The 19358-nt window shown below is 40.0% G+C and overlaps 2 protein-coding genes across 2 annotated transcripts in view; one reads left to right on the forward strand and one right to left on the reverse strand.

Annotated features, from left to right (window-relative positions):
- The window catches only part of LOC138187422 (myocardin-related transcription factor A), a 299722-nt gene that overhangs the window by 5606 nt on the left and 274758 nt on the right, over positions 1-19358 (forward strand). The window lies entirely within an intron of this gene.
- LOC138188407 (dexamethasone-induced Ras-related protein 1) overlaps positions 1-19358 on the reverse strand; it is a 46392-nt gene that overhangs the window by 2948 nt on the left and 24086 nt on the right. Inside the window, exons 2-5 of the mRNA XM_069130193.1 lie at positions 13534-13820; positions 10997-11154; positions 888-1077; positions 277-487 (exon numbers count right to left, since the gene is read on the reverse strand). Of these exons, the coding sequence (XP_068986294.1) occupies positions 277-487; positions 888-1077; positions 10997-11154; positions 13534-13577 (603 nt within the window). The 5' untranslated portion in view covers positions 13578-13820. The remainder of the gene's footprint in view (positions 1-276; positions 488-887; positions 1078-10996; positions 11155-13533; positions 13821-19358) is intronic.

A 19358-nucleotide genomic window follows, 5' to 3' on the forward strand; every position in this document is an offset into this window, starting at 1 on the left:
CAATTCCCGCCGCGGAAATTTTCTAAGCGTTTCCCCTCTTCGATGTTTTGAATCGTCGAGTCGATCACCGTGAAATGAGCAAATTTTGGCTTCGTCGTTATTCAACCTTTGGCGCTCGGTTAAATTTCCATCGTTGGGGAGTGTCTGTGAGAATTATTCCACAACACTTTCAGCGTCGAGTTCGCGCATTCGTTTATCGTTTTGACCGATAGCGAGAAATATCGAATGGAAATTTCGAGAGAGCACAAGGTCGCAGAATAATTAGCAAATGTTTACCTGTGACGGTGGTAACATGGTAGGAGAACCGAAAGTGAGTGGGACCTTTCTGTGATGATTCGGTGCCATTTCCAGCGGCAAGCCGGCCACTATGAACAGTTGATAGAAAAGCTCCTCCACGTGGTAGTTTCTCTTTGCGGATGCCTCCACGAAAACACAGCAATCGTCTTGACTGTTGCAGTACTCCTCGGCCTCTTCAATCGTAACTGTTCTGTGGAACGGGTGCAACGCGTTTTTAATTTCGTTTCCACGGTTAGTTAAATATTTGAAACTGTCTTGATTGTGAATACATAAACAAGGGTACTCGAAACGGAAAAGAAACATGTAAAATATTGCTGGAGAAAATCGTCGAGTAGCGGGTGATACTTTAAATTAAAAGCGTGGAAACAGGTCAGAATATTTTAACGCGTGATCTATAAATTCGAAGTGGTAGACGCTTTAATGTTTTCTGTTAATGAAACTCTAGTCTACAAAACTAACAATGACGAATGTCCTCAAAAGCCGTGTTTGACAAAGAGTATAATTTTATGTACGTAGCAAATGGTAGTTTCACGTGATCGTTAATTGTACTTTAATTAACGCGACAGGTGTAACGCGTGCGTTGCACGTACTTTGTTTCCTTATCACATTTATTTCCGACGATGACCATAGGAACCTTCAAATTGAAGTGACTTTTGCTCCTGCTCTTGGTCGCGCTTTGGGTTGCGCTCACTTTAGTTTCCAGGATCGATTCACGCAGTCTGATGGCCTCCTCGAAGGATTCTCGACAGTCCAAACTGAACACCACCACGAACAGGTCTCCTGCGTTAGAAACGTGTTCGATGAGCATAAGAATCTACACGTTAGCCGAAGAAACTTGAAAAGAATCGTCGACGATTCGCGATAAGAAAGAAAAAAGATTTATCGTTTAAACAGAGTCACAGGAATAACTGTACGCTATTGGTGATTGCATAAATTATGCTAACGACCATATTTAGGTTCTCGTGTGAAATCATCGTTACCTCTCCGACGAAGCTGAGGAGTGAATAAAAATTAGAATTTTAAAGCGGCGCGATTCCTAGGAAAGCGGCACAAAATTTTTGTCAAGTATCGTTTATCTGTTCATGCTCTTCGTTAGCATGCAAATTATTCAGAGTCTTGTTAAAGCTCCACCCTAGGTTCAGTTCCTACATCGCTGCCTCGAGTGCTGTACGTTGCCCTATCGGGGTGGATGCTATAAATTTTACAGAGTAAGACGATGAGTTAACTTTTTGTCAAACTTTTTACTCAAGTTCTTCGACAAAGCGAAACTGACCGTATCAGACAATGTTCAATTGTTAATGCTACGTACGTCGAGAAAAGAAGGGAGATTTAAATGGTCGCGCGAATGTGCGTAATTGATTTCATGTTAATGTTTGCACATTCATTGTCCATAACTATAAACAATAGTTAACATGTTCGAGATTTATGAATATTTATTTCAGTGTGTTTATTTTTATCATACCGAACACAGCTCGCGTGCATACACGCATATATTCGTATGGTCTCTCGTTTCGCGATTGAGTTTTAACGAGTTTCCCTTCCGCTTAAAACCCTTGTGGAACAAAAGAACCGGCGCGGCGCGGCATCGCGTTGGCAAATCGATCGACTCTTTTGTCAATGGGCCAGGAAAGAGTTTCTGATTCCAGGTTTTTTCGAGTCCGTTGATCGAAAATTTCCAAGAAGGTTTCTGGAGGTTTTTCGAGGTTGTGACCTCGGCAACAGTGGCATTAAAATGACAAAAACACCCCAGACCTCGCTCTACTTTTTTGCATCACGATGCAACTACTTTCCCCAGCGTTTTTCCAAGCGGACATGCCATCGTGTCTCTTCCAGTGATTTAAACGTACAACGTCCGTCCAGGCGAAAATTTGTAAACTCGTTATTTCGTGTTTCGCAAAAAGAGGTGGTAAAAGCGTGAGTTTGAACAGTGTGTATATCGAAGCACCAGTAGGATAATATCGAACCACGCGAATACGTAATACTGAACATTCTGTTTCTCCTGACTTTCATTCGTAGAAAACTCGAGGGTCGAAGTTTCCACTAGTGACGGATAACTTTCTGTTTTATTAGGTGATCTGAAAAGTTCGTGTCGCTTCTAACGCGCTGAGTCAATTACGTTTTTCTTCGAAATTTGCCTCGTATGTTTCGCACGTTTCTTTCATGCAAGTTGATAAAAATGTCACAGCACGAGAACGACCATAATTTTCGAATCGAAGGAGAATCGAGAGATTCTATAAAAAATTTGTTCGTATCTCTGTAACGTTCGCTGTGAAGAAAAATCTTGCAATACGCGGAAACCATTCAGAGACATGGCGAAGAATTTTTTTAATAAGAAGAATACAAAAGTTTACAAAAGTGATATAACGCAGATATGAAAAGGACAAGAAGAGTTTGTAAATGGAGGTGGATATTGTGTTTCGCTGTAAGAAAAGATACGGACTTGACGTTATAAAGTATCTAATATTTTATGAACTCTTTAGCAACGTAGCGCCTCGTTTATGTTACGATGGAGCAGATGGCCATTTTCCTGCGTTATCTTACGGAAGTTTCTATTATTCGCGGCTAAACACAGCCAGTACGCAACGTTGATTACCGACCACAAATAGCGGTAAAAATAAGCCGCGGAAGTGACGTTTAGAAGCTTTTATTTCAATAGAATTCTCGGCCAGAAATTTGTTAGCCATGAAATCCTGAAATATTCTTCGGTTTTCAAGTACATTTCTCTTTTACGCGTTTTCACGACCACGCAATAGCCAAAGAACGGGCAAAGCCTCGCCCCTGAATTTCATTTCACGTTCCGGATGTTCTTTCCTCGGATGTCAGCTGCCTTGTTCAGCTCTCCTCTTTCGGAAGCGTGGCCCGCGGAAAAAATTAACACGTCTAGACGAAAAAGAGGTAGTTACGAACGCGACCCGAATACGTAACGTCGGATTTCCTGGATAAATCTGTTATTCCCTCTCGTCTGAAGCAGACTTTGCTACAGCTACTTTTTGCTTCTGTTTTCTTAGAATCCTACTAATCGGTTTTCTTCAGCAAAAAAATGTTGGTCTTTTCTAACGACGACACGACGCGGTAATGATGGACAGACTATTCTGGGAAATATGATTTAAAAGACGGGATCTGTAATTTTATTACAACGCAAAGAGAGATCCTATTCTATCTTTTTACCTGCAACAAGTGTCCCCTTTTATATCTCTGTCGTGGAGAGGTGTTTGTAGATAGATATTCAATCGATTCGAGCGTCCGTAGTTATAATTTCTTTAAAAAGCACGAGCATCTGCGTATCGTAAATTGATTGAGGAAGTATCTGAATAAAATGAACCTAATCTTCTACTCTATATCTTCGTCCTTTCTTCGTTCCTTCAATGATTTACTATTTTACTCGTCAACGTACGACATGACGAACGTCTTATTCCTCCATTTCAAAGAGACAATTTTCCATCGAAGCTACTAGACGTGGATTACTCCTGAAGTAACACGACACGATACAATAATAACAAATACAATACGACAAAATAATACAATAATCCGGTAACTTGGTCTTCGAGTAACATCGCATCTAGTCAACGATTCATCTTGGTCACCGGTGTTGCAACATTAACTACAGGGACCAAACAACCGCGACAGGAAGTTACATCTGTTCTGTACGTGACCGTATTTTCGTCTAAAATAACGTTACCGACGGTCGGATTCGCTAACTTTATGAAAGCTGGATACGAATAGGGGATGAACGTATTTAACGAATCTTCCTTTGCGAGCCTGGCGCAAATTAATTTTGAGATAATTACGGGAACTATTGCCGCTCTGCATTTGCAATCCTTGTCTTCTTCCATTTTCCTTTCACTCGTAGCTATCGTATTCGCGGATAGGCGAACGCGAATCTCTTATTTTTATGTTAAGACCTATCAAGCTTTTCAACTTTCGCCAAGCGTGTACACCATTGCTGGAACAGGCTGATCGAGCGAAATCGACGTTAAGCCAATGTTGCGCCCGAATCTACTCGGCGTAGCGATGGTCGTCAATTGAATATCGACGTGGTAGCGTGACGAACGCGAATGGTCGCGAAAGTGATTGCGTCGATATACGATTTCAATGGACCACCGGTTGCGTCGAGAAGGAAATCGTTATCGTTGTCGAATATGACCTCTCCCGTAGGTTGCTCGAAAGTTGGTCGTGGTGTCGCACCCCAACGAAGTGATGCTGTGTACAGATTCCTGGCGAACGATAAGCGCCCTCGAGAACTCTTCGAGCTGGCCGTTACAGACGTCTTCTTCTCTTATCTCTTTGCAAATAGCTGCGGAGCTGCCCGGGATGATTTACTGCTCGATACTTTCGTTCGAGTTTCCAATTTCGTGTCGATAGATTCTTTCTAAGGACTAAAAAAAGAACAAAGAAGAAAGAAAAGAAAAAGAAAGAATGAGAGAGAGAGAGAGAGAGAGAGAACTCTCTCAGGATGAAATAAGAACTCGATTGGAGAAGAAAAGAGTAAAGGGCGAAATGTTGTTTGTCTGACGTCAACAATTTCTTTCGCCAAATTTCACACGGCGATCGACTCTCGACAGGCTGAGTGTATCTGGCACCAACGATTCGTAGTGTAATTTATTTACGACATAAAGGTAGTCAAACGACAGAGGGTGGGGTCAAAAGAAATCCGTTTAACGAAACGTCGCGCTCTCCGGTTAATTAAAATGAAATTTTATCGCGATTAATTACAACAAAGACGGACAATTATGATCGACTAAGGACAGGATGGAGCCCGATGTAGCCTGAGAATACCAAGTGAAACGGTTAACCGTGACAAACAATGATTCTCATCGAGGGATTTCGTTACACCTGAAGTCTACCCTATTCTTTTCTCTTCACCCTGGTCGTTCGCTTCGTCGACGAAAACGGATTCCTTTACTCGTTTTCGCCGTATCGAACTTTCTCCACGTCGGAACGTTCGGTTTTCTCGTGCGAGGAGCACTGTCGCCATTGTTTTCTTCCAGTGAAATATATGTCAGCCATTATGTCGGAAAGACCGCGTCCCGAATCAAAAGGAATTTTCCCCTTTTCTCGTGTCCTGCTGATGTTTAGTTCTTCATCGCTCTTGAATTCGGGTCCCAGTGCCCGCCTTAGAGCCCATTTCGTGCTTGCAACTGCGTTAGACGCGTTCCATTTTATACGAGCAATTTCTTGCTCGTGACACCTCTTGTTCCATTGAATTTCTTCAAATTCTTGAATTTACGAGCATTTGTTCTTTGACAATGGAGGACCGTTATTATTCCCTGTCGTTTCGATTGTCCAACTATTTTAACTTTAGATTTATTTACGGAACTTTCGGCTTCCAAGGAATTTAGCTGGATCAGTGGTGTGTTTAATTTATGGTAAGGTACTACATCGATGAATCAAAGGACTCTGGGTTTAGATACTTGGCTGGGAACACGGTAGAACGTTCGAGGGCTTCCGGCTGAAGCTTATCGAATAAGGTAGGACTGAGTCGAGGATTTCCAGTGTTAGATTATTGAAACACGTAGCGCTATGTTAAGAGCTCTCAATTTCACTTTATACTGGAATGCAACGCTACGTCAAAGACCTGGCTCTATTTCGCTCAAAGATGCAGTACTACGCTATTCTCGGTTTTCTCTGATTCTAACGTAAGTCTAGGATAGTTAAAAATTTTTACACGCAATACATATGTACGAAAATGAATCATCCCCAAAATACATATAATGTAATTTACATGCGTATTGTTATAAATCACGGAACGTTAGATCCGTGATCTGATATTGACCGTCTACGGTTTCCAATCGTAGGTTCAAAGCCGACTTTAACAACGGCTTTCGTGCAGCGTAATCTTGATGCCGGGCTGTGTAAGGGACTCGACCAACTTAATAACTACCTCCTTTTTTCTCCTATTTTGCATAGCCAGCGCGTTCGTGCGTCGCTCCGCAAATATTCGCATCGCGGCCATCTCTTGTACGTGCGAGGCACGTAGCACTCGTATAACTGGTTGAGATCAAATTTTTCAGTGGAAAACTGGAAGCTCCGATACAAAGCATTCGCTCGTTCGTTCAGACAGAATATTTGACAACCGTACACCAATTGTTTTTATCCTGGAATTTACTTCCGTATTTCAAGTTTCTTTTATTTTTTTAAGTTGTTTTTCCTCTTTATCGCAAAAAGGTCTTCAAGACAAGGTCCACAGGTTTTATTTACTTGCACGACGTGCGTTTTGTTTTATCACCTTTGACACGTCGACACGGCGTGGCGAAGAAATTTGGTTTACAGCGCCTCTCTTCCTGTTTTCCGGTTTGTTGGTTTTCGTTCAGCTAGTTCATAACTCGATATCTTTCCCCTCATCCGATAAAAGCGCTGCTCTTCTCCCTCGTCATCCTCAGAGTCGCTATATTTTTACGTTTCTTTTCATTTAGCATTTTCTCTTATCCTCTGCCTTCCAGAATCAGCATTTCCATCTTTACACCATCAGCTCGATTCCTCCACATAGCATCCTGCCTTATCGTTCATTCCTCCTATACTTTTTGCACTTGTGGCAAAATGTCCCGTACGGTTTACGAAAGAGCCAAACTTTCCGCACGACTTTCGTCGCGATTCTATCTATGAAACCTTCTACTGAAATTGACTTCCTCACGTTATTACCATGCTTGTTCCATGCTCGACGATATTCCCTTATCATATTGCTCTTTTATGTAAAGTATTGGTCACGTATATAATGCGTTACCCATGGCCTCAATAAAAGTTCATAAGTAATTCCATAAATACCATGGTATAATTTATTTAGAAATAAATAATACCAAACAAATAATAGGAAAAAATGGTACTTGCTGGTAGTCGTGGATTATTATAATACCATCCTATGTAAGAAATATAAAAACATCAGCTATCTAACTTCATTTTCTTTCAATCTTCAGGTAATATTCTGTTCGAGAACGTAAGAGACTATTTTATGTGCAGAAAGGATATTCTCAATAGTAGTAAACAGATTCTAAATCGAAGTCTATAGAATATATAGAGTCACTTGATCGATGCTGTTGTGCTATAGTCTAGGTCCTGTAGCACATGTATTTGGCACGACACATTTTTGTGTTATACATACGACAATATTTTTACGAAATTCTATAAGCACTAATACATAACGTATACTTTATAATAAATCCTAAATACATCTACACAAATGACTGCACTTTTAATGTATATACAATTCCGTAAACATTTATGGGTCACATCTTTTCATTCCAATTGTTTCAGAAATGTTTGGAAATGGACTGCAAATGTGGAATTCATGGCCGTTATAATCTGCTACGCGGTCGTTAAAATTTATGTATCGTGCCATTTTCCGTTCATAATAGTTCTTTATGTATTGTCGTCGCCTTAGTTGTAAATGCACGTCGAATTTATTAAACGAAATTAGCTCATAATTTATTAATTGATCGATTCTATCGTGTAGCCTTCAGGAGATCCATTAAATATGATTTAATCCCTCGACAAAGTCTTTTTTACCTAACATTTTTATTTCTGTAAAATATTCATTCGAGCAATCAAACATGTTGAATTCCGCTTGCTAAGGATTATAAGGAACCTTATTTATGTATATTGTTATTCGCAGTTCCCGTTGCTTGATAAACTCTATTGTCACGAAAAATTGCGTGACTGCTAACTAAATATTGGTTTTCCGGAATATTTTGGGTAACTTAGTTTTCTCGAATTTTAATTTTCCGACGTTCTTTCGCGGGAAAATGGATTACGATGCATTAATGCGATATCCATGGAAAAATAGTGGAGCTCAGGGACTCGCTTCGAAATTCAAATCCCAATCTACTTGGCCGTACGGAAAGCGTTATAGTTCAACCTGTTAGCAAGATTTTCGCCAAGACCTTTCGATTTTTGTGGATATTTCCCGTGCGCGGGAACCTTCGGCGAATTTTTCAGAGAAGAAAACGATTTGCAGACGAGAAATAAGTTTTATTCGTACGAGGATCGGGTGGCGAATCATGTATATAATCATCAGTGAGACTGTTGCAACGTTATTTGTTGCATGTCCACACACGCTGTACTTTGTAATTAGTTGCGTGCATGATAATTACGCTAGAGTAAATTATTCGGAGCCTTGGGCGATATTTTACGAAGAGATAAACAGGTTACCGTTACGTTTTCATTAATCATATCAAACGAGTATGGTTAAAAGGGTAAATATCGCGGGATTCGTCGATTTAGAGGCGTAGGATTTAGCCACGAGATCGTGGCAGGTACTCGACCCTATTTTATAATTGTATTTCTCTTTATCTTGTTTTATTTGCATAAAAATCTAAGTTCCTGAAATTAAATTCAAATTTTTCCCTAGAATAGACGGAAATCTGTTATAAAGATGTTATAGGAATAAGGTCACGTAGGTTATTTGAGGTCATGTTAAAAATATTCTGTCGGATGTCATTTAAAGCTATATCGAAGTCCGAAAGATCACTTTAGGTCGTATCAAAGCCTGAGAAAGGTCATATAAGGCCCAATCAAAGTGAGGAAGGTCCTTTCAGGTTGCATCAAAGTTTTAGAAAGGTCATTTTATACCATGTCGACTTTGTTGGAGCTCTGACGAAATTGTGACGTGATCTGACAAGTATCATCGACGACCCTACGAACATAGTTCGAACCGTATTTCTTTTGATCGTAAAGGAAATCCACGAAGAAATCGAAATACATCGTTCGGTTGATTTAGCGAGCGAAAGTAGCGAGTATTTTGCAGGCTTACCGGAATGGCTTACGTAAATTCGATAATTTCTAGAGCGGATGTTATCGGACGTTCACATGGTGGCCGTACGATGCAAACACGTGACGCGTGCGTGTGGTTTAAAACCGAATGTGATCAATACGCGTACGCACATCTCTAGGTCCGTGTGTACGCTCGTCACGTGCATCATACGTGATGCAGATACATTTTTTTTTGCGAGATCGTAATTGCAGATTTATCGAATCATTTGTATGGGCGCCGCGACCATTTTACATCCACAGGATTTCTCGATAACTACGGGTCTGGTTGGTTTCCTCCGACTTGCAGAAAAATTCCGTCAAACCTCGTGCGTGCGTGTCTATTCGGGTCAGAAGTCGCGTGCACGAGGGAACGTCGGATAGCAACGCGAATAGCATGCTAATTAAAAATTAATTAGAACAGGGAAAGAAGGAACGAAGGGAGTGTGCACAGAGCGTTATTAGTTTCGCCTCTGCGATATTTCATGGCAATCGTGACACAATGTATATCACTCTTGTCAGTCCACGTTTCCCTTTTCGTTCTAGTATGGCATATTTCTCGCAAGGCCGTAGCCCCGTGTAAATATCGATTCGTCCAGTTTCACAAAATTGTGGAGGACATCGGTGGAAGCATAGCGAGCATCAACGATCTCGCGTGTGTACTCGAAAACGTCAAGCGGATGTTGCCATGGGGTTTTCGCGCTAGAATAAGCCGAAATCTGTTCGGGTTATATCCTCGGCGATGATGTGCCGTTCTTTGCGGCTGGCTGTTTATAAGCCACCGATATTTCGGGATTCGATCAAGCGTACATTGAAACTTTGCCGAAACTTCACGTAGTTGCGAACCTGTGCTGGAAGAAACGATACTCAACAAGTTGTCGAGATAACTGCTCCCAGGAAGCGGCTGTATCGAAGATCTACACCTACGGCGATACACTTACAAGATTCACGACTATCCTTCAATATTGATTCGCTCGAAGATCAACGAAACATGATCGACCAGCTACGAATAGACGGAAGTTTTATCGGAATTTTCACCGGCTGTTTTTCAATTAATATAACGTTGTTGCTACTTGTTCGTTAGCGTTTAAACACGCTGCGCGAATATCATAATTGATATCGCGGTACAATGAATTATTACCATATCTCATGGTTCCTACCATTAAATCTTCCTTATTTACAACGTAACACAGATAGATCCTTATTATTCTACCAAGATAAAGGAAGTAATACGTACGCGTATAATTCAATTTCACAATGAACGGGCTTGAGTTAGAATTATGTTTTAGTCTTATGAAAAGATAATACAGTCATCTCAAAACGCTACGTTAAAATTTCGGTCGTTTCAAAAATATAGAAAATGTTGTTCGAAGCGTAGTTACGTAGCGTGGCTAACGTAGATTAATTTTCCAGGTTTCGCTTGGCAATTTCTCGTCATCCTTCCTCGCTGTCTGTCACTCATTTTCCCTAAAATCACCCCTCGCCCTTTCTTTAGTCCCTCGAGAATTGGTCTGCTCTGTCAAGCTGTTCGTAAGCTTGTCGCTGATAAATCGAACGCAATCTTGCAAGTGAAGACCATACGTCGCTAACGGTCATCCTTCGGTTCGATCGTAAACCTCACCCTCTCTGGCGGTGAAAGCCGTTTGCTTGCATTTGACGGTTATTGTCACGCGGTTATCATCGCTGTTTCGCATTAATCTGTCTCTATAGACGACAGTGTAACTGCAGGTATTTCAACGGCATGTTACTCGTGTTTGGAAACGTTCGTCGTCGACTGGTAAAATATTTACTTTTCCTCTTATACCTGGTTACACGCGTCGCCACGATTAAAGTCCGACCGTACATGTACTCTCAAAGTTCTATCTATTTAGTTAGGCAAATTTGAATATATGTATTCCTGGAAAATGATCGAGTTGTCTTTTCTTCGTTCACTTTCGTGGCCGTAAGTTGATCGACTCACCTGTTAGGAAGGATAATCGACGCATCGCGGGAAACGGATGGTTGCCGCTCGTGTCCAGAAGATCGAGCTGATGAACCTCGCCTTTAATCCTATACAGCTTTCGATGGAAGTCCTCGATCGTCGGTGTGTAACTCTCTTCGAACTTGTTGGACAAAAATCTGCAATGAAAATCACTCCTTATTAGGCTTTGGTTACCGTGGATTCTGACCAACAGTCATTTTGACGAATATGTTTATTTTGCAATCAAATATATGTATATTGATTTTCACGAGTGTATGTGTTTTAGTCTTCAAATATTTCATTTGTCAGAACGACGGTTTGTCAAAACATACATTCGCTGTAATCATTGCGTTACGCGAGGTTTTACATAACAACTTTTCTAATGACCCATAAAGTCGGTAAATGTATAAAAATCTATTTACATATTTCTAACAAATTTCATTTCCAATTGAATATTTTCTCTCGGACGCTGTTACATCGCTTTTCACAGCAGCGACAGCAACATGCATTATATTCGAACGGAATTAAATCGTTTGTCCTATTAGCGGCGAGAGCGAGCGCAAAGCGGAGGCTGGCTTTGCTGTTCGATCACGCGGAACGTTCCGAATTCGTTTTCACGATTTTTCCTCATCAAGTCTTGTATCGTAGTTCGATGTTTTCCGCGTCGTTTATCGTAAAAATTGCACTTTGATGCAGTAATGATTTCATCGGAAGAATTATAAAACGTAATAATTGCAATATTAATTCCGTTGTGCGCGTTTGTTCGATGCTCGATTTAAAATTAATAATCAGCGGTGTGACTCGAATGCCTTGAATGTTAAACGCGTTACGAAAATATCAGACGACGAACGGTTGATGGAATGATTAGAAATTGAGCGCGAAACTGTAGCTGCGAGGCCATTAAACAACTAGCGTGGAAACGCGCGGAAACTAGAGACAATACGTGCCGCATTATTATCCATTAAGGTTATTCTTGTCGGATTGGGAACTCGATTTGAGTTGAATATGGAGGCATATGGAGCATATAGAAGTCGTTGTTTAGAAACGAATTTCGCTATTATCTGTGAAAGACGTTAACGAGCACATTACAACGCCGCGGTTCAACGTGCGTTGAAAGTACCATGGAATATTTTCGATTTAAACCGAAGAAATTCTAGACGAAATTCAATCACATAGAAGCTGTCACGGTCTAGTAAATCAGTGACACGTTTTCTGTCAGTGTCCACTTTCTCGCTGCGGGTTAAAAATATCGCCCTGTTAAAAGCTTTCTGGTTTTGGGGCGAAAGCGAGCCGATACGCTTAGATTTCGCTCATGGCAGCCTTGTATCGTCGTCCAACCGATCGGTGCTGTTGCGGTAAAGTGTCAAATATTGTACTTTTTGTGGTGAATATCGATCGTAGATGTTTGTTCCTACAGTTCTGAAACAGCTTTGTAGATTTATGGCCGTAAGTAAATTACTCGACAGTCTGCTGTAGCCACATTTTCATTTCTAGTAGGATATTTTCAACGAAGGAGTGGTTCCCAACGGTACCTCGTAGAGTGACCATCATGTTTTAATTTATTTGATGTTAAAATATTTGCCACAGGCTCCAAGCATTTTAATATTTTAAAGCCATAAGACGAACTGTGCGATACTCTCATAAACCTAAAAGAACCTTTAATATGAATTAAGTTTTTAATTCTTCATCGTACAACGCTTGAATCTAAAAACGCGACCGATAAATTAAGACGCGACTTGACAGAACCGGGCATCGGATTTATGCATATTCTCCTTCTCCGTGTCGAGTTTCCATCCAGGTGATACTTTTTAAGCTGAAAGCGATACGCGTTTGCTGTCGCTGATGAAAGATACAAGGCCGTGGTATTCATCGATGGAATTGGCCATCTTTGGATCGCGAAACGGAAGCTACACGTAAGCTTTGCGTTGTAAAAGATCATTTCCGGCGTCGTATAAATCGTCTTCCCATTACAGAAGTAAAAACGGAAAATATTTGTATTTTTCGCCACGTTGTCTGCGAAATAAAAGCTCCTATTCGTACGACAGCCAATTTTAATAATTCTCCGACCCAGTTTTAACAATTTTTGAAAAAGAGATCCGCGGTAAGACGAACGCTTCTACTAACATATTTATGCTTTTGCTTAGCAATTTAACGCAAAGAGAATAAGGCTGTAAAAATTCAAATTCCTCATGAAAAAATATTCTTGTAGTAGACGACTGACTTCCAGTTCTCCCTACCACTCCGTTCTCAAGCATCGCATTTTCTACCAAGGGGAAACATTTTCATACATTCATAAGCAACAAAGCTGCTTCCATTTGAATGCTTCACTCCCACGTGGTTACATTGTCTCTGAAGGGTTAATATAAGTCAGCATGGAACAACATCTCTCTCCATGTTCAAGAGAGAGAGAGAGGGAGGGAGAGAGAGAGAGAACTAGAATCGTTTCTGCTTTGTAGTGGGTGAAAAGAAATAAAAGAACCGACCACTTTATCCGAAATCTATGATTATAGCGGTGAAAAGGAAAGGGTAAGAATTACCGTGCTACAATGGCAGTTTTGCCAACCCTCGCGCTACCGAGCATAACCAAACGGTAGCAATTGCGCGGGGGTGGTTTGCAGGCATCCTCCTGCGACGACGTAGACGCTGGACTAGGGCTGACTGGGATCGGAAGGATGCCATCCTCCGAGCCTGAGGGCCCCTCCAATTCGGGGCCCGCCTGTGCTCCCCTTCGACCTCGATTGATTCGTTGCTCAGCCTCCTCTGGTGCACTTCCGCTTCTGCACAGCCTCTGCGCGCAGCACACGAATCGGCCGCACGCCTCCAGCTGAAATAAAATGTTCGAAGTGAGTAAATATGTTGGAAGACTCTGTAACGTAGCGCGTGAAAGGACGAGGAATATAATAGCGCGTGGAAGAATATTCGAAGAGATTCTGTTGAAGGTGATTTTTAGAATCTCCGCCCATCGAATTAGGATCACGTATGATTTTCAATATCTGTTAGAATTTTTATTGAACGTTTACGTGTTGAATATTCCAATTGAACCGAGATGGTTTTATAAAGAAAAATGGATTACCATGGTGGCGTTATTTTTATTGCGATCGGCGATGTTTCGAGAATGGCATTCTGCGCCTTGCTTTTTATCGTTTGCACAACATTCCACGGGGTTTGCCTTGCGTGCCACGGCAAAGGCCATTCAACAGGGAGGAGTACTGAAAAAGCGATTTTCAAACAGAAAATGAAGTAAAGCATGAAACTGTATAGTCGGCGCGTTTGATCTCGCCTCGCTAACCGAAAAATCCAAATTCGTTTATCGAGCGGTCATGCAATGCGGAATTCGATTTGTTTTTACCTTGTATTGTTTAAACATTTATGTAGATGTATTTAAATTCACAATATTTGTTTAACTTATTTTTAGCAGGTTGTATACAGAGAGAAGAAGGATCGATATTTGCATTAAATTCGAGCGAATACTCTTCTTGCGTTAAAACACACGTGTCGAGAAGTAAACACGTTTTGGTAGGTTCGCAAACATTCCGCTGTTAAATCAATGATTTTTCAAATACCACATTCAAATATCACACTCCCTCCCTTATGTGAAATTTCTCCACGCACAGTAAAAATATAGCTGGATATGAATATTTAATTCGAACGTTCATTATTTCTACGTAAAATTCATTGGAAAATTGAGAATATGAAGATAATATGAGAAGTTTTATTCAATAATCAGTTCTTTTATCGTCATTGTACAAACGTGACGTGCGTAAAATTTGTTCAAATTGATTCAACTAATCGGTTATTTCTTCCTTGTTTTATCAAAACGAAAACAAAAATTTATAAAATTTTTTCTTGCCTACGGGTATAACATTTCGAGAGAATTACGAGTACCGTAAAGATTGAGTTACAAAACGGTATGAAATAAAATTTTTTTTTATCAAAATATATTTTGTCTAATCAGTAGGTTTTGCAGAAATATCGACAAGATCGTATTTCGCGTGTACCGGAAATGTCGAATTCTCATAGAAGACGTCAACACCAATGGGCAAATGTTAATACGAAACGTGATACGGTTTCTTTTAGTGAACATGATACAATGGAATCGGGTATCCGAAATGTCGAGGCAAATTCGTGTCGTGTATTCTCTTTAGATTTGATGTGACAGATTTTTATGTGTTACCTGCACGCAATTGAGCATGCGTAACCGAAGTTGTGTTTCGCTACTATGTACCGGAAAGTTTGTTAAATTTCACACAACGCTATTTATGTCCCCAGTTGAATAAAATGACACACATTTATTTTCTGTGATTTAATTGAGATTTTTTTTCCCTTATTGATAACTTTTCAAAAGCATTTCACATATATTACGCAAATCCCTTTATTTAAATTTAATTTAAAAATTGTTCAAAATAAATTTAAAAAATTTTCTGTGCGGTCGTTCTTAGATTATTTTAACAAACTCGAATAAAAGAAAAATATTGAAAACAAAAGAGAAGTTTTTCAAAAAAATTGTTTTGGGCTCTTTTTCAGTCATTTCATACAACGTAATTTAAAAGAAACTCAGGACTCGAATGACCTCGTTACTTACTGCAACGTGCATCAATTTCCAAATGTATAACAAGTAATGTTTACATACCGCGAGTACGATATTTGCTCACAGTTTTAATTGTTCTTTTAGATTCTGTGGCATTCATCAACGAATGGCAATCGTTCAACGTAACACTGTTCTCCGATTCACGTTAACGAAGACCATCGCGATCATCGATGTAGTTGTTTAATTGGAAAAGGTTTCACTTACTGTGTATTATCGATTGGAAATGTATGTTGAAAATGACGTAGGTGAATGTTTTCACGAGCGGTTGTATCGCAAGCATAGCAAGAAGTCGACGAAAATGAGTATTTTCAAAAAAAAAAAAAAAGAAAAAAAACGACCGATAAAAAACGCCGGAAATGACATTTTCGAAATATTTCCACTTAGAATGATTATACGAAAAATTATAGAAATATCGGTTTCCGTATAAACGATAATTTGATCATCGTGCCGCGCGTTCCATTGAAACGACGAATAGTTCAACGAAACGATGAATTAGTTCATAACAGAAATAGAAGAATTCTATAACGAATAGTGATTATCGATATTTTATTCGCGTGTATTTTGGGGGAATACAGACTTTTATATTATCGAAATTTTTCTTGCGGTGATTTCTTTTTTAACATTTTGTTGAATCGAATTTGTTAGATTCTTTATACATTCACAAAGAAATATCTGGTTCGTCCCACTTTCATGATTTCCATTTGAATTTGCGGCGTTATCGTGCAATATTCTCTAGTAATTCCATTTGATGTATATGTCTATTACTTATTTAGATGGAACGATTAATTCGCATCGATTGCAAAATTGCTATAATTTCGTTTTACTAGCTATCCGATAATCTCGAGACAAGATTATCGACGAAGCGACCAAACATCGTTTCCGTTAATTTCAATAATTAACCAAGCCACGATGCCTGACGTAAACCGAATCAAATAATTTGCGACATGACTTATCCTAACACGGTCAACCTGGTCCACTGCTCGTCGTTTCAGACGAGCGCCATTCTTACAGCTCCTGAGTACCCCATTTCCTTCGTACGCGTGGACAATAACTGTCAGAATTTTGTAAAATTCTCTGACTTCTACAATGGAATTAAACGAAGAAATAAAGATGAAACGGAAACAACAGGATAAATTTGCACGTGATAGTTCGAGAAAAAAAGGAGAAGGTCGATTCTTCATTTTTGGAAACTTTCCTCCGTTAGGGCCTTTGTCTTTCGTCTCTAAACAGTTGTTCTAATAACCGTAGTGCCATGGAAAACGTAATTCTGTTGACAGTGTCCCGAAATTCGTTCCAAAAAAGGAAACAGCATCTCTCGAGGCTGGAAACGTTGTATCGTTACGGTTAAATGGAATACCAAACATTTTTTTTTACACGGACAAGGAAAAACGAAGAAAAGTTAGAAGGGCACGAGGGTGTTATTAATCATTTGGCTAAATATCGTAGCTCGTGCTATCGAGCATCTCTGAGAGGCAGTTTTTAAAGGTTTTCCCATCTTGCTTCACAAACATCGAGATCAAGGGAAAAAAAGTCTCCCTTCGATTTTCTTTTCCGCCCTTCCATGCTATGCCTGGCGTCCGCGTAAAAAATTATAAGTCTTCATCGTCTTTCTCGACACGCCATGTCGCTTTACGTAACGGATTTTCCTGGATCAACTTTCTCAGGGTTTCCTTTTTCCCCTTCCCGATCGGGTCAAAGTTGAGAAGCTATTCGTCTTTTTAAAAATCGCGCTCAAAGGAACGTGGAATAAATGCAACTCGATATTTCCCAATACGAAACATCCGGTTTAATTCGTCGTGACAGAAACAGGGAAACCACGTTCCGGAATTGCGAGGAGATTCCGTCGAGTGCTCGTTTTGCAAACTTTCGAAAACATTTTTGTTCTTATTTATAGAATCCGTAGAGACCCGTTTTTCGTAATTGTTTTACTAAATTCGATGAATTCGAACGAGAATGTCGGAGGAACGCGGTGCGTCGAGCAGAAAGTTTCGTGAAATGTGGTTGTAACTTCGTAGACGGATACCGTATACGGACATAGTTAAAAGAAAACGGCGTCTATAAATACTTTTCCCTTGCAACCTCTGTTCCTATGTTGTAATCGCGGCTCTACCGGCGAATCAATTAAAATATCGCCTTCGTTGTTTGGAATTTCACGATTAAACGGGACTTCCACTTCCAAGTTTTACTTTCGAGTTCATATTTATCGACAAAACTAACTATACAACTTGTACAATGTTTCCAAAACTTGCAACCACTTTCATAACGGAATGTAGGTAATTTATACCTATTGACCTATGCTCCACAAAATCCAGTATCCATCTCCGTGTCCCTCCATTTCTGGAAACTGTATCATCGCCAATTGCTTCGTTTCTTCTCTTCGTTCATCGATAGGCTTTCGTCGAACTGCATAAGGCGAGAATTAAAAAAAAGGCGTCATCTGTACGCGTACCGTGTACTCTGCAACGCAGAAACCGGGCGTTGCAACGCGTTGGTAGATCCGTCCCAGTTTGCTTTAACGAGCGCGATAAAATTGTACACACAGGGTCGTGTAATATGCAAATAACAAAGTGCGGAAATAAAAAGAACGAAAGCGAAAGAAGTTAGGACGAAAAAGAGAGAAGCACCCCAGCGCGATTTTTTATTCGGTCGTAACTCCATTAATTAACGACAAGACGGGCCGAGTTGCGGGGCAAATGGATGGTCCGCAGGCACGAAGAAATTTGATTATGTTCGATTGGCACGGTCTCCAATTACCGCGCGCAAAAAGATCTGTTCGAATAAAGTGTATAATTAAACGTTAGGAGCAAAAAAGAATTGGACGAATATTTCCTTCAAGGGAGAAGGTTCCGAGGAGCGAATATTTTCACGTATCGACGCCAGTCCTATTCGACTAAAAGCTTTTACCTGACGTTCATACTTGCGGCAACGAACGAATCGCATCCGTAAATAATTCAAATCGCGCGTGACCCGCTTGGTAAACGTGAAAAAGTAACGAACAATAGCGAAAAGTCACGACTGGTTTAATAAACTTTATTCACGCGTTATTTTGTTTCTCATACTAACCATATTTTTTTGGAATATTTTTCTCTCGGGTATAGCAGAGAGGATAATAAAGTTCGGAGGGTCGCGACTGGATATTGATTTATAAGTTTGTTAGAGAAATTTGGTGGTACAGGTTTCAGTTAAGGTGGAAGTTTACGGAACGAAATTTACATATCTAAAAATGTTTAATATTTCTGCTTTAAATGGTGTTGGGAACATCATTCTTTCTTTTATTGTTCTTTTTATTATCAATTACGTTAATGTACTAGCATTCGTAATGACTTTCCAAGTACTTTCGTTCTTTGTTTAACATCGAGACGGCAAACGTTCCACGCAACGTCTCACTTGGAGCGCTGTGTCCGATAAGTGGTTCGAGATCCTTCGTACAAATGGGTTTCTTCATTTGTATTGTATACACTGTGAGTCGGTTAAGTCGTCACGCAAACGCGAACGCACACTTTATTTTGATTTATACGGTCATTTCGAGCGCGATGCGATCAGGATTGCACGAAACCCTCTTCGAGTATTATTCGATGGACGTCGACGTACATTAACCTATTTTATAAGCGTGTTGAATAATGTCCACGGGAATGACGATTGCGCAAAATCGCGATAAAAAAGATCCTAAATCGTATGAAATCGTAAAATATCCAAGAAACATGTTAAAATCTACAATTTAGTTGTTTTTTTAGTATCAGAGAGAATTCGGTTATTTCTATCAGTGAACCGAGT

Source organism: Bombus flavifrons, chromosome 1 (assembly GCF_040668555.2).
Source record: "Bombus flavifrons isolate JBK064 chromosome 1, iyBomFlav1_principal, whole genome shotgun sequence".
NCBI lineage: Eukaryota > Metazoa > Arthropoda > Insecta > Hymenoptera > Apidae > Bombus > Bombus flavifrons.